Source organism: Harpegnathos saltator, unplaced genomic scaffold (assembly GCF_003227715.2).
Source record: "Harpegnathos saltator strain DR-91 unplaced genomic scaffold, Hsal_v8.6 scaffold794, whole genome shotgun sequence".
In the NCBI taxonomy this organism is placed as follows: Eukaryota; Metazoa; Arthropoda; class Insecta; order Hymenoptera; family Formicidae; genus Harpegnathos; species Harpegnathos saltator.
Window position 1 is genome coordinate 448,979 of NW_020230642.1, and position 15,239 is coordinate 464,217.

General features: G+C 43.9%; 1 protein-coding gene across 1 annotated transcript in view; it reads left to right on the plus strand.

Annotated features, from left to right (window-relative positions):
- The window catches only part of dlp (glypican dally-like), a gene marked incomplete at its 5' end in the record, with an annotated part of 37,748 nt that extends 24,812 nt beyond the window's left edge, over positions 1–12,936 (plus strand). Inside the window, 5 exons of the mRNA XM_025306639.1 lie at positions 2,816–3,064; positions 3,605–3,773; positions 4,286–4,691; positions 5,083–5,252; positions 11,084–12,936. Of these exons, the coding sequence (XP_025162424.1) occupies positions 2,816–3,064; positions 3,605–3,773; positions 4,286–4,691; positions 5,083–5,252; positions 11,084–11,406 (1,317 nt within the window). The remainder of the gene's footprint in view (positions 1–2,815; positions 3,065–3,604; positions 3,774–4,285; positions 4,692–5,082; positions 5,253–11,083) is intronic.
- Between the last annotated feature and the right edge of the window lie 2,303 nt (positions 12,937–15,239).

Genomic DNA, 15,239 nt, shown 5'->3' on the forward strand with positions numbered 1-15,239 from the left:
CAAAGAGCGCACTGGGCTCACTGCTCTCCGTGCGCATCTTCGGAAAATAATCCCTCGCAATAAAGGCATCTTACATCACCTCGCACACAACGATCGAAGCTTTCATCTGTACTATCATCGACCGAAAAAGCGTCGCTTTTCTCAGAGCTGGACCGTGATGTTTTCATCTTTAAATTCTTTTGTTTTCTTTCAGTGTCTTTTTTGTTTTCTCTTCTTTGTTCCTCGATTTTTGTTGAACTTTTTTTCTTCTTTAATGGTTAATATAGATTAAAACTAGTATAGACTACTGCTCCATATGTGAGAACTTTAAGATAGTTCATAATATGAGTACACTATCTGTTTGTATTTGATTTGATTTCTGTAAAATATTACTGTCAATAATGAACAATGCTAACATGAGAAAGTATTTGTCTGTATGTTAAAAATTTACGGAAATTAACGAAATTTTACATTGAGTGCGAACAAGATCACAAATTAGTCTTTAAGAACAACGTAGGCTTTTATAAACAGCGATATATTATCCAACTGGTCCGTATTTGAGGAATTTACTCTAAATATTCGAATTTAAAGGCTATAAGGCAATCAGAATATCTAAAATTAGGAGCGCATTTCGGCATTGATCTTTTACTTTATATTTTCTTCAAGCCCCCTAATGATGCAAACGGGCTAATTTCGTAAAAATCTGAGAACCGAGTATCGTATTCCAAGCTCATAGCTCATTCCAGGATCATCTCAGGAGCGTGTGATCGAATTAAGCTGTAATGCTCGAGACGCGACGAGAGAGCACCGACGAATTAAATATATCGAGTCAACTTATTCTCGCGTCCCCTGGTCGCGACGCGCTTCGGGTTCTTAGCGGGCGCTCTTGTATTGTAATTGCGCGAGTAATAGCTGGAACTCATTAATATTCCGGGCCACCAGGCCCGACGACTCGGTTGTCGGCTTTCAATTAATCCGAGTTATGATCAGGCGCGACGCGCAATTTGTCCGCGGCCGCGCGAATTGAATGCCGATTGATGCTCGAAGTAGTGAAGGGGCGAAAACGCACGTGCGCGCGCGTGGACCGTACTTCGAATAATAATCATTATCGAATTATCGCGGCCTCGCGATTAAAATACGACTCCGGCACGGCGGTTATACGCGCGTCGCGCTTAAATTCATGCGGGCGAGGCAGCAATTTGTTTCTCTCGATTTGCCACATTTGTCTCGTGCACACTCAACGCCTCGAAATTGCGTCCGTTCCAAATCTATGAGCTGGTCTCACGAACAGCGATTTTCTTCTCGTGTAAAAATCTAGGTCCCAACTCATCTCGAAATTAATTTCATCAGAAGGAGAGACCAGTGACGGTATTATATTAGGAGGATGATTTAGTTTTAAGGATTTTTTTGTCAAAAACTGATTTACTTAAACAAGATAATGCACGAATACCTTAATCAAAATATTTTCCTCCGTTTTCTACAACTTTTTCCCACCTTTCTGGCAAGAGACGGATTCCGCGACGTTAAAAAGATTCTTCTTTGGAGTTGATACAATTTTCAACAAATTTTTACACTTGTTCGAACTTATGAAAGTGTGTATCCTCTAGAGCATGTTACATCGACCGGAACAAGTGGAATGGACCGGAATAATTGGATGGAGCAATACGCGGAATGCGATAAGACTTCTTATTCCAGCTCTAATAGCGTTTGCTTCACTGATAATGCATGAGATCGAGCATTGTCGTGAAGAAGGATCATTTTGCGTCATTTATTCGCAATTGGTGATCGTTTTTCCATTCGATGTTCACACTTAAATTTGTATATTTGTTATCGATAACGATCAGCAGTGACGGTTTCGTTCGGATTTAACAGTTCATAGTACAATACCTTCTTGATCCTACCAAATACACCTTACAGCGGTACCTTTGAACCGTGAATATTGCACTTCGAAGTGGATGTTGCTGATTGGCTTGGTCCAATTTATGATTTTTTTTCGTTAGGGATTATCGAAATAGATCCATCCTTCATCCCCAGTAACGATTCGATACAAAAGACTGCATTTTTCGTCTGGCGATGAACGAAATGCAAATGTTCCATCGGTTCGCAATGGCATTTTCCGATAATTGATACGGAAGCCATTTCCTTTCTTTGTGAATTTTTTCCATATCCGTGTAAACGTTTAGTAACTGTTGTACGATCAACATTTAATGCTCTGCTGGCAAGTGCTGAAGTGGATTGCGCTGGATTTTCGTCCAATAATGCTTGCAAATCTGCATTTTCAAGCTTTTTTGCTTGTCCCGAGCGATCTTTGTCGTTAACATTGAAATCACCACTTTTGAATCGTCTAAATCAATATTCACTGTTCTAATTGATGGAGCAATATCATCATAAGTTTCCATCAGAATTCTGTGACCTTCAGCCGTCGTTTTCTTTTGATTAAAAAAAACAAAAGTAACGCGTATCAAAAATGTTCTTTAGGAAGCTTCATTTTCCAGATGGCATTAACACGATTTTTACTGCATCTGTTGTTAGTAAATGACTCAATATCATGGATTAATATTAAAGCATTAAGAAACAATAGCTGTGATTGGAATGTCCTCGACAAAACTGACATTAGTGCCATCTCTTGCGAAATCACAAAACTAAATCGCACTCCTGATATTTCGAATAAATGTCTAATGTTAATTAAGAAAAGTGTCTCAAGAAAAAAAGAGACCTTAACATTTGCCATTTGACTTAGAAATGTGTGCTCGAACATTCGAAAAAGAAAATTCGAAATCCGTGCAAAAGTGCGAACGGAATCGCTGATGTCAAATCGTGTTCGTGTGCATTTCAGGTGGACCTGGATGACGCCTTGGACAATTTCTTCAACATTCTATACCAGAAGATGTTCACCGTGCTGAACGGGCAATACTCATTCGACAACAAGTACCTGGAGTGCGTAAGCGATCATATGAAGGAGATGCGGCCGTTCGGCGACGTGCCGCAGAAATTAAGCGTACAGATCAAACGGTCTTTCGTGGCCACGAGGGCTTTCAGCCAGGCCTTAACTGTCGCCGCTAATGTGTTGAAAAATATGCAAACGGTGAGAACCTGACACGATCTGATCTGTGCAAACCGAAGCAACGCGGTCGAGCGATTTGACAAGGCTGAGCGCAAGACGATTATTCGATTTCCAAACGGACTTTGGCCAAATTTCTGTCGTTAGCATCTGAGCGACATCAATAGTTTCCCAGTTGTTAAAAGAGAGTCTTGTCGAAAATTTATCTGGCATTGGGTTACTCATTTGATTATTCATTAGAAGAACTTCAATAATTGAGAAATCGTTTATAACGGAAAATTAGATACGTGCAAATTTAATAGAACTCAGTGTAATTCACAGTGAATTATAAATCGCTATTCGATCTCAATTTCGATATTGTGGCAAATTATGAACGAGCTATTATTTATATCGGGAAACAGTTGTTATCCAGCTTTGCTCTCGCGCCTGTTAATATCTTATCGTTCGACCGCTCTCCTTTATCCTTTTTCATTTGCATTTCCTCAAACGTTTGCACGAATTTCCCGGAACGTTTCCTCGCGCCGTGACGCACTCAAGGATTCTAGAGCGAAGTCTTTGTTGTAGCTGAAACCGTCTACGGATTGTGCAGCTGCCCTGACCAAGATGACAGCCTGTCCGTACTGCATCGGCATACCGAACAACGTGCTGGCGTGCAACGACATGTGCAGCAATGTGATGAAGGGTTGCTTGGCACAGCACGCGGCACTCGACGCTGAATGGAATCACTTCGTTGGTGAGCAATTTGTAAACCCCTCCCTTCGTCTTTCCCACCCTCTCCACCCGGCCCCGGCCCACACCCCTGCCGGGCTATCGGCTATTACATCGTGCAAGGACACATCGAGTCACCGATGCGTGAATGTGTGTGCGTGCCGTGTTGGTACAATCTGTCTAGTGTGTGTCGCCGTCCGCTACGTTTGCGTAGCCTCTTGAGATGTTTCCGCGACGGCAGTGTGGCTCGTCGTGTTGCCACAGATACCGACTGACCAGCCTCTTCTCACGGGACGACACAGGACTACAAGAGGATGTGTCGAGAAGCGAAACGCGATGAGAGCGTCAGCGTTCGTCGCATAAGCACGCTTCTTTCGTTGATCCTCCTCGAATCTCCTTTCCGAGATTCAATGCATCCCGTCTTCCTTCGCCTCAGTAACTTGATAGCGAAGCGATAATCTTGACTATTAGTGATTGATCTGATGAATTAATCTTGTCGGTAGCAATCTGTCTAACTCTTCTTCATTCTGAGCGCAGACGCCGTGGATAAGATCGCCGACCGGCTGATCGGGCCGTTCAACATCGAGGTGCTGGTACGGCCCATCAACCTGAAGATCTCCGAGGCGATCATGAACTTCCAGGAGAACAGCCAGGACGTGTCGCAGCGAGTGTTCACCGGCTGTGGCCGGCCGGTGCTGGGCAAACGCAGGCGTAGGGACAACCGCGAGCTGCAGCTGGAGTCGCTCAACTTTGATCAGGAGACGCTGACGGACGATCGCACCCAGGTGGCCGCGTACATGGACAAGCTGGTGAAGGAGATACGTCAACGGGTGCGCGACTCCAAGCAGTTCTGGATCTACCTGCCGTACCGATTGTGCAGCGACGGCCTGGTAGTTCCGCCCACCAACACGAAAGAGTGCTGGAATGGCACGCACGTGGACAAGTGAGTGGAATGTTCCTCCGGTCCAGTCGAGTCAATGGCTACGTTCAGCAGAAAAAGCTGCTTACTAAACATTTAGTAATTATCGTTCCTGATTGGTTCATTCCCCTAGATTTGTTAAGATCTAAAAGAATACTCTAATCATAGATAATAATCACTAAGCGCTTAATAAGCAGCACAAAGTGATCAGTGAGCGCTTAGTGATTCTCGCTCCTGATTGGTAAATACTTCTGGGTCCATGAAGAATCTAAAAGCATGCTCCAATCACAGACAATAATCACTAAGCGCTCACTAATCATTTTGTTCTACTGAACGCAGCCACTGAGACCGGTAGATGCCAACACGCTCGCTCGCTCGCTTTCGCACCCAGCTCAGATACTCGTCACTGTTCCAGGTATAGATACCCCGTAGCCTCGGATGGCGAGTCTCAGAAAAATAACGCGGAAGTGCGCAGCGTAGGGCAACGTTCGACCATCGTCAGGGACCAGCTGTATGCGCTCACCACCATCACGAACAGGCTCAAGTCGGCGTTCAACGGCCAAGATGTTGATTGGATCGACACGGGTGAGCACTCATTGATTGACCGACCATGTTAACACGTTGCGGACCGGTGATGTTGCTACACCTCTTTATGATGTTTGTGGCGCACGCGGAAACTCAGAGACCTACTTATATTCCATCAGTTTTTTTATATTTTATGAGCAGTTTTAATGATCAATTTCTTAGCAATTATATTTTCTAGCTTCTTAAGACCCTGACTAGGGTAAAATAATTGTGATTATTTATAAATTCTTTAAATTGATTATTGCTAATAGTAAATAAGTAAACACAATAAAATGCTTTTGAGAATAAATATATGGCAAGGCGAAGAATTAACTATTTTTATCTGGGAACTGATATGCAAAGATTTTTTTGAGGCGCTGATTACGAATCCGTTGTCAGATTTTAGAAATTCAAAATGGCGGATCCAATATGGCGGACATAAAATTAAATTTCCGTGAAACTAGATATCTAGGATTTTCTTAGGTAGCTGATTACGAATCCATCATCAGATTTTCAAAATTCAAGATGACCAATCCTATATATCGGACGGAAAACTTAAAAATAAACTTCAATTTCTAGAAAAAATGGTATTGACAGGTTTTTGAGTCGCTAATTATGAATCCATCATCAGATTTTCAAAATTCACGATGGCTGATTGAATACAGCGGAGTGAGAATTTAAAAAACCCAAATTTCTATATCATTTTGAATTTCGAAAACCTGACGACGGATTCGTAATCGGCGACCCAGAAGACCCCTGGATACAAAGTTTTATAGAAATCGGTTAAAAGGAAAAAATTCGTGGCTCAAAAAGTTAAAACGCAGTACCTTGCCAGATTTTGTTTGGTATTCTTTCATAAGGGGGACAATGTTCCAATTGATATCATTAGGCAAAAATATTAATAGTGCATACGACTGTGATCAAAAAATAAGGTGAATTTGTTTATAAAATGAGAAATCTTTATTTATTCTTCAAAATCAATTTCATCGCCTTCAAAGTACTCCCGGTCCGAACGTCTATTAAGCTGGCACAGCCCTTTCAGCACGATCGCATGGGACTAGCACAGAAATTTAGTGCTCTTTTGTTGCTAATTTGTTGCTCTATTCCCGATTTTGTTGCTCCAGCCATTTCCAAGAAAACAGGGGACGTGCTGCTAGCTTAACATTAAAGTTAGCACAGCCCCTCGAAAAAAAAAATAAAAAATGAAAAACGAACACATATTTTTAAACTACGATTTTGTTGCTAATTTGTTGCACTATTCCCGATTTTGTTGCTCCAGCCATTTCGAAAAAAAACAGTGCCGGGGACTCAGAGACGTGTGCCGGCTACAAGAGTAAACTACTAAAAAAAAATTTGTTGCTCGCCCAATTTCGGTCTCAGTATGTTGCCTGACTTTGTTGCTCTTAAGATATCCCAATTTCAAATTTGTTGCTCGCGGTATATGTTTAAACAACAGCCAAGGACTTATAGGGCTGTGCTGGCTACAAAAGTAAACTACTCGAAAAAAATTTGTTGCTCACCCAATTCCGGTCTCAGTATGTTGCCTGGTTTTGTTGTTCATAAGATATCCCAGTTTCAAATTTGTTGCTTGCGGTATATATTTAAACAATAGCCGAGAACCTATAGGTGCATGCTGGCTACAAGAGCAAATTACTCGAAAAAAATTTGTTGCTCGCCTAATTTCGGTCTCAGTATGTTTCCTCACTTTGCTGCTCTTAAGATATCCCAGTTTCAAATTTGTTGCTCGCGGTATATGTTTAAACAACAGCCGAGGACTTATAGGGCTGTGCTGGTTACAAGAGTAAACTACTCGAAAAAAATTTGTTGCTCGTTTAATTCTGGTCTTAGTATGTTGCCTGATTTTGTTGCTCTTAAGATATCCCATTTAAAAATTTGTTGCTCGCGGTATATGTTTAAACAACAGCCGAGAACTTATAGGGCTGTGCTGGCTACAAGAGTAAACTACTCGAAAAAAATTTGTTGCTCGCCTAATTTCGGTCTCAGTATCTTGCCTGACTTTGTTGCTCATAAGATATCTCAGTTTCAAATTTGTTGCTCGCGGTATATGTTTAAACAACAGGCGAGGACTTATAGGGCTGTGCTGGCTACAAGAGTAAACTACTTGAAAAAAATTTGTTGCTCGCCCAATTCTGGTCTCAGTATGTTGCCTGAATTTGTTGCTCTTAAGATATCCCAGTTAAAAATTTGTTGCTCGCGGTATATGTTTAAACAACAGCCGAGGACTTATAGGGCTGTGCAGGCTACAAGAGTAAACTACTCGAAAAAAATTTGTTGCTCGCCCAATTTCGGTCTTAATATGTTGTCCGACTTTGTTGCTCTTAAGATGTCCCGTATTCCAATTTGTTGCTCGCGGCATATGTTTAAACAACAGCTGAGGACTTATAGGGCTGTGCCGGCGACAAGAGTAAACTACTTGAAAAAAATTTGTTGCTCGCCCAATTCCGGTCTTAATATGTTGTCTGACTTTGTGGCTCTTAAGATATCCCATTTAAAAATTTGTTGCTCGCGGTATATGTTTAAACAATAGCCGAGAACCTATAGGTGCATGCTGGCTACAAGAATAAACTACTCGAAAAAAATTTGTTGCTCGCCCAATTCCGGTCTTAATATGTTGTCCGACTTTGTTGCTCTTAAGATATCCCAGATTCAAATTTGTTGCTCGCGGTATATGTTTAAACAATAGCCGAGGACTTACAGGGCTGTGCTGGCTGCAAGAGTAAATTACTTGAAAAAAATTTATTGCTCGCCCAATTCCGCTCTTAATATGTTGTCCGATTTTGTTGCTCTTAAGATATCCCAGTTCCAAATTTGTTGCTCACGGTATATGTTTAAACAATAGCCGAGAACCTATAGATGTGTGCTGGCTACAAGAGTAAACTACTCGAAAAAAATTTGTTACTTGCCCAATTCCCAATTCCCAGCACACACCTATAGGTTCTCGGCTATTGTTTAAACATATACCGAGAATAACAAATTTGAATATAGAATATCTTAAGAGCAACAAAATCGGACAACATATTAAGGCCTGAATTGGGTGAGCAACAAATTTTTCGAGTAGTTTACTCCTGTAGCCGGCACAGCCCTATAAGTCCTCGGCTGTTGTTTAAACATATACCGCGAGCAACAAATTTTAAAGTGGGATATCTTAAGAGCAACAAAATCAGGCAATATACTGAAACCCAAATTGGGCGAGCAACAAATTTTTTTCGAGTAGTTTACTCTTGTAGCCAGCACAGCCCTATAAGTCCTCAGCTGTTGTATAAACATATACCGCGAGCAACAAATTTGAAACTGGGATATCTTAAGAGCAACAAAGTGAGGCAACATACTGAGACCGAAATTGGGCGAGCAACAAATTTTTTTCGAGTAGTTTGCTCTTGTAGCCTGCATGCACCTATAGGTTCTCGGCTATTGTTTAAACATATACCGCGAGCAACAAATTTGAAACTGGGATATCTTAAGAGCAACAAAATCAGGCAACATACTGAGACCGGAATTGGGTGAGCAACAAATTTTTTTCGAGTAGTTTATTCTTGTAGCCAGCACAGCCCTATAAGTCCTCGGCTGTTGTTTAAACATATACCGCGAGCAACAAATTTGAAACTGGGATATCTTAAGAGCAACAAAATCAGGCAACATACTAAGACCGGAATTGGGCGAGCAACAAATTTTTTTCAAGTAGTTTACTCTAGTAACCGGCACAGCCCTATAAGTCCTCATCTGTTGTTTAAACATATGCCGCGAGCAACAAATTGGAATGCGGGACATCTTAAGAGCAACAAATTCGGACAATATATTAAGACCGAAATTGAGCAAGCAACAAATTTTTTTCGAGTAGTTCACTCTTGTAATCAGCACACACCTATATAGGTTCTCGGCTATTGTTTAAACATATACCGCGAGCAACAAATTTGAAACTGAGATATCTTATGAGCAATAAAGTCAGGCAAGATACTGAGACCGAAATTAGGCGAGCAACAAATTTTTTTCGAGTAGTTTACTCTTGTAGCCAGCACAGCCCTATAAGTCCTCGACTGTTGTTTAAACATATACCGCGAGCAACAAATTTGAAACTGGGATATCTTAAGAGCAACAAAGTAAGACAACATACTGAGACCGAAATTAGGCGAGCAACAAATTTTTTTCGAGTAGTTTACTCTTGTAGCCAGCATGCACCTATAGGTTCTCGGCTATTGTTTAAACATATACCGCGGGCAACAAATTTGAAACTGGGATATCTTATGAACAACAATACCAGGCAACATACTGAGATCGGAATTGGGTGAGCAACAAATTTTTTTCGAGTAGTTTACTCTTGTAGCCAGCACAGCCCTATAAGTCCTTGGCTGTTGTTTAAACATATACCGCGAGCAACAAATTTGAAATTGGGATATCTTAAGAGCCACAAAGTCAGGCAACATACTGAGACCGAAATTGGGCGAGCAACAAATTTTTTTTTAGTAGTTTACTCTTGTAGCCGGCACACGTCTCTGAGTCCCCGGCACTGTTTTTTTTCGAAATGGCTGGAGCAACAAAATCGGGAATAGTGCAACAAATTAGCAACAATATCGTAGTTTAAAAATATGTGTTCGTTTTTCATTTTTTATTTTTGTTCGAGGGGCTGTGCTAACTTTAATGTTAAGTTAGCAGCACAGCTCCTGTTTTCTTGGAAATGGCTGGAGCAACAAAATCGGGAATAGAGCAACAAATTAGCAACAAAAGAGCACTAAATTTCTGTGCTAGTCCCATACGATTGTGCTGAAAGGGCTGTGCCAGCTTAATAGACGTCCCGTCCGACACAATGCACTTATGCTAAGGTTTTTCCAATCCTCGAAACAGTCAGAGAAGTCTTTTTCCGGGATGGCCTTCAATACTTTCTTCGATTCGGCTTTTATCTCCTCAATCGAGTCGAAACGGTGTCCCCGGAGCGGTCTTTTGAGTTTGTTGAACAGCCAGAAGTCGCACGGTGCTAAATCAGGCGAATACGGTGGTTGTGGAACGATATGGGTCGAATTTTTGGCGAAATGTCCTCGAAGAACCAATGCAGTGTAGGACGGTGCATTATCGTGGTGCAAAAACCAAGAATTGTCTGCCTATAATTCTGGCCTCTTGAGGCGAATAGCTTCACGCAAACGATGCATAACACTCAAATAATATTCCTTGTTAATAGTTTGATTTCCTTGACGTGGCTTTCATCGGTAGATGTTGATGGTCGTCCGGGGCGCTGTTCGTCTTGAACTCATTCTCGGCCTTCTTTGAAGTCTTTGTACCACTTGTAAACATTTTTTTGCGACATAGCCTTATCACCAAAGGTCTTCTGCAACATCCTCAACGTTTCCGCGACAGAATATTCATTCCGCAAACAAAATTTAATGCAAATTCTTTGCTCAACAAAATCCGACATAGTAAGAATCGAAAAACTCACTTTTGTATGTTTACAAAAACACGTATAGCTCTGCAGCAATTGAATATATTGACATGAAACTCTACATAGATGTCAAAGACAGTGCTACCAACCCACAAAAAAATAATTTCATGATTTTATAGTACCCGCGAAGTTTAAATGAAAAATTCACCTTATTTTTTGATCACAGTATGTCTTAAGTTTAAGCGCAATATTGCAGCCATTGACGTATTGCAAACCGTATGCATACATCTGAGTATTTCAACCAGGTGGAAATAAGTATGCTTAAGATGTTTCAACTATCTTGAAACTCCAGAGTAAGTTCTTCCATAAAGAACATCGGTCCGTGGCGTGTTAACAGTAATGAAGTAAGTGTCGTTTTGCATAAAGCATCAGTAACAGTGACTCATAGTTTCTGATATCGCAGAAGAGACATACTACGGATCTGGCAGCGGCTCAGGCGACGGTTCTTTCACCGACGACGAGGACGGCTTTAAGGAGAGCTCCGGCTACGGGCCGCCGGAGCCGGAGTCGCCGAAGCAGCCGCCGCCGCCGGTGATGCACGAGGTAGAGACGCCGCCGCGGATGAACATCGAGCCAAAGACCGTCGGCGCGAGCAACGTCAACAATCAGACGACCGCGGACAACGGCGCCAGCAGGCAGAAGATGTCCCTATCCAGGGCGCTGACGACGTACCTGCTGCCGATAGTGATGATGTGGTTCGGCGGTTGCCTCACCGAGTGGCTGTGATCGGGTGGATCTCGGGACGAGCGTAGCACAGTGTAAATATTGGCCGGTTCGCGAACCGATCGACAGATCATATAGGATGGACTTTTGGTTGGGAGGTTGCGCGTGGATCGCTGCGACACGCTGCGCACCACCGTCGCGAATTTGTTACGGATGCGTGAAGAGGACACGTGTATGGACGGCTTGGCACGGAAAGAAGGAAGGAAGAAGGAAGAAAGGAACATACTTGATGAGGGTCCACGTCCTCTCATCTCACCTACGGACTTACCGAAGCGATTACACACAGGTGTACTCGCGGCCATAGAGTGCGGTGGTCGCTGACGCTGCGAGGCTGAAGGCGAGGCGAATCGCGCGCGATTAACGGATTATTGTTGGGGACAAGAGAGACGACGCTTCCTCTCATGTGCGAAGAAAATTATACGAGCGCGAGTGACTCGGCGGGAGGCGCTTTCGTCTCGGCAGATAGAAGAGAGTCTCGACGGAAACCTTTGATGGGGTGTTCCGAGTATTGTCCACCATACGGTTTTATTATCGCTGCTGAGCTGGCGCGGGGTTAACAGCATCTCTGAACGATGATTCTCTGCCTCCTCGGTGCTAGCTTGACGGGTACGCCTCCGCTGCGGACTCGGTCATTCGCGTTCTCTTTCTTGTTCTCTTTCGCATGATGATGCGAAAATGCCTTTCGAAGTGTAGACGTGTACTTTTTCGAACTTGCGGAACGATCGTATCGAATAGGAAACGGGTCTCTGAGAGCCCGCAAACGGTCGTCCTGTTTACCCGATAGGAGAAACAGTCTCTGGGTGAAATTGTTGCGCCATTTAACGACATTTCCGAATTTTACAGCGGTACACCGTTGAAGTTATCAGGCTCTGACTGCCAACAGAAGAGTAGGAAGGAACGGAGTGGAAGAGATTTTAGAAATTATATCACGGCGGTGGGATAACCACATTCCAGCTGGACCGAGTCTTTCCTCCTAATCCTAGATTTACTTTTTATGGTCTTTTTGTCAGAAATTAGGTATTCCCTGTTTGGAAATTCAGATTTTTACATAAGCGAGTTGCTTCGCGAAGAGAAGACAACTACACATTCCGTGATCGGAACAAGTTGTTTTTCCGCGCTTTCGATGTGCGCCATATCGACCTTATCGGAACTCTCTACTGCCATTAAATTCGAATGCTGGGAAATTCGAGCTTCCTCTTTATCCGGATATTTCGCCGTGTTGTTCTCCTCGTCCATCTCTCTTTGGGTCACGAGAGACGGACGATAAGGGGCCGTGCCGTGCGGCCGCGAAGAAAACGATCGTCGATCGGACGACGCGACTGCATATCTCGAGTCCGTGTCGATAGTTGCCGCTTGAAACTTGTCTCACGAGCACTCAGACTTGAAGAATTTGGAGTCGCATCTGAGCGTTTCCAATTGAATCATACCATGCATTCAGTTTCAAAATGGCTTTCCTTTATGGGTGCAGTCGGAAATGCAGCCGATGGTCCAATGAAAAAGAGAGAGAGAGAGAGAGAGAGAGAGAGAGAGAGAGAGAGAGAGAGAGAGAGAGAGAGAGAGAGGGAGGGAGGGAGGGAGGGAGGGAGGGAGGGAGGGAGGGAGGGAGGGAGGGAGAGAGAGAGAGAGAGAGAGAGAGAGAGAGAGAGAGAGAGAGAGAGAGAGAGAGAGAGAGAGAGAGAGAGAGAGAGAGAGAGAGAGAGAAAGAGAGAGAGGGAGCGTTTCACTACTGGGAATTCGTGAAAACCAACTTTTCTCATCAGATGAGTTCCAGACTGTATCGAGGGGGAAACCACGTCAAAACCAAGTGTATACGCGTGACGTATTATAATTCAACTTAAGAAACGCACGACCAGGTCGAAATTCAAGCCTGAGCGTCTCACTTGAGGCAAGTTTCCAGCAAGGACTATTGACCTTGCTAGACCTCAATCTCGCGTGCGTCGCGACGTAGAGCGTGCCGTGATCGCTCGGGTGGACGCAATCGCGAGGTGCAACGTAGCAATCCAGCGCCAATGATCGCGACGAGATGTATGTAGAATTTCGACACACCGGATATACGTAAGACGAGTCGGGAACGGAGTATACGACAAGCGGAGAAGCGGGACTGAATATTTATTAAGTGTGCGTCGTGTGATCGATCGGGAGCTCGAATGCGCGAGCTTCGGAAGGCGGCGGGAGGCATGAACAATCAGAATCCTCGTTTCGCGGCTGGATTTTCGAAGAAGTCGCTGCTGCTGGTCGGAATAAATCCTCACCTCTACCAGCGGGAGATCGACATATTCCAATCACGTTTATCATTCGGCATTCCGATTATATTGAATCGGCATTTCTTCATAAGGGCTAGCGCCGTCTCCTCCTGTTTATACTTTTGCGTCATAGCATTGACCGTCTAGACTTTAGACCGACGAAAGCCAGATATTGATCTTCGTCTCTCCCATTCGATGGATGGATTCGCGTCTTATGTGTTGGATCGCGCGATTTAAATTTCAAATCAGTTCAGCCGGCCGGTTATGTTTTTTCGGCGTATTAAGTGCGACCGTATCCGTTTCTTGTTTTACAGTCAGCCTCGCGCACGATCGAGAGCTGCTGCTTATCGAGAACGCGAGTCACGCGGCGACCCCGTGGATCCACGGACGAGGATTCAACTTGGCTCACGTTATATATGCGAGATTATTATTGGGAAAAAAAAGATAAACGAACGTGCGACGCTTGGTTTCACTGGACACGACGAATGCGGTTTCTTTGCTGGAGTGATGCGATCAAACGAAAAAAACAACAGGACTTGGAAGAAGGGGGAGAGAGAGAGAGAGAGAGAGAGAGAGAGAGAGAGAGAGAGAGAGAGAGCTTCTTAAGGAAAGAAACACATCCGAAGTTATCACGAGACTGAGCCGTAACACATACATACACATACATACACACATACATTGTAGTGTTAATTTGCGTTATAATTAGTAAAGACGACTGGAGAAGACGCGCGCGCGGAAAATATTCGTTTACGACTTAAGATGTACATAAGGAGAGTGGCGTGCGGTGAGAGGACATGCGGTGGCGCTTCAGCGTGCGAGATAGATGTACATTGGGGTCCCGAAGGAAGCGTAAAGACGGGCGAGAAAAGTTTTGGTAGCACGAGGTTCCGTAGCAAATATAATACCGGGGAAAGCTCGATGCTTCACATTAGACCGGTAATACCGGTCAAAGGGGCAGAGCTTTCCTTCCTCGACGCCACCTCCTGCCAGACAATCGATTCCGTTCTTGTCGAGCATCGTGTACATGCCGTCGGACGCACATAATTGGTGATGATGAAAGAACGACGAATTGTCGGCTGTAATTACGCTGCGACGTCAAACTGTACGCTCTTTCGGCGAGAGTTGCTCCTCTTAATTGAACGAGAATGACCGCCGAATGATGCTTGAATTCGGCGTTGGAGACGAGCACGTAGGGAGGAATCTTTCAGTTATGTTGAAAATGTGTGGATAGGACACTTTACAACGTGCGTAATAATAACGTCGCTTCCTCCGTGCCGACTATATTCGCCTCTCTGTCTCTCGCGAGAACGCGATTCGCGCACCATTGTGCCGACCGACGGCTCGCGTTATCCGCCACTCTGCCGTATTCGCATAGCATTTATTAACTCGGAGGGAACAGTGTCAAAGTGATGTGAGGGAACGGCGGTCGGTGAGGTGGGCTCCTGTGATAAAATCAAATAAATCGAGCATTATATGACCGCGCTCTCCACGCACCCGCGCTATTCTTCGGCTCGCCGTCGGCTCGACGACGGTGATGGCAGCGCGCGCGGGCGCTGACGGACATTAAAAAAAAATCTAGTGAAATATTAAAAT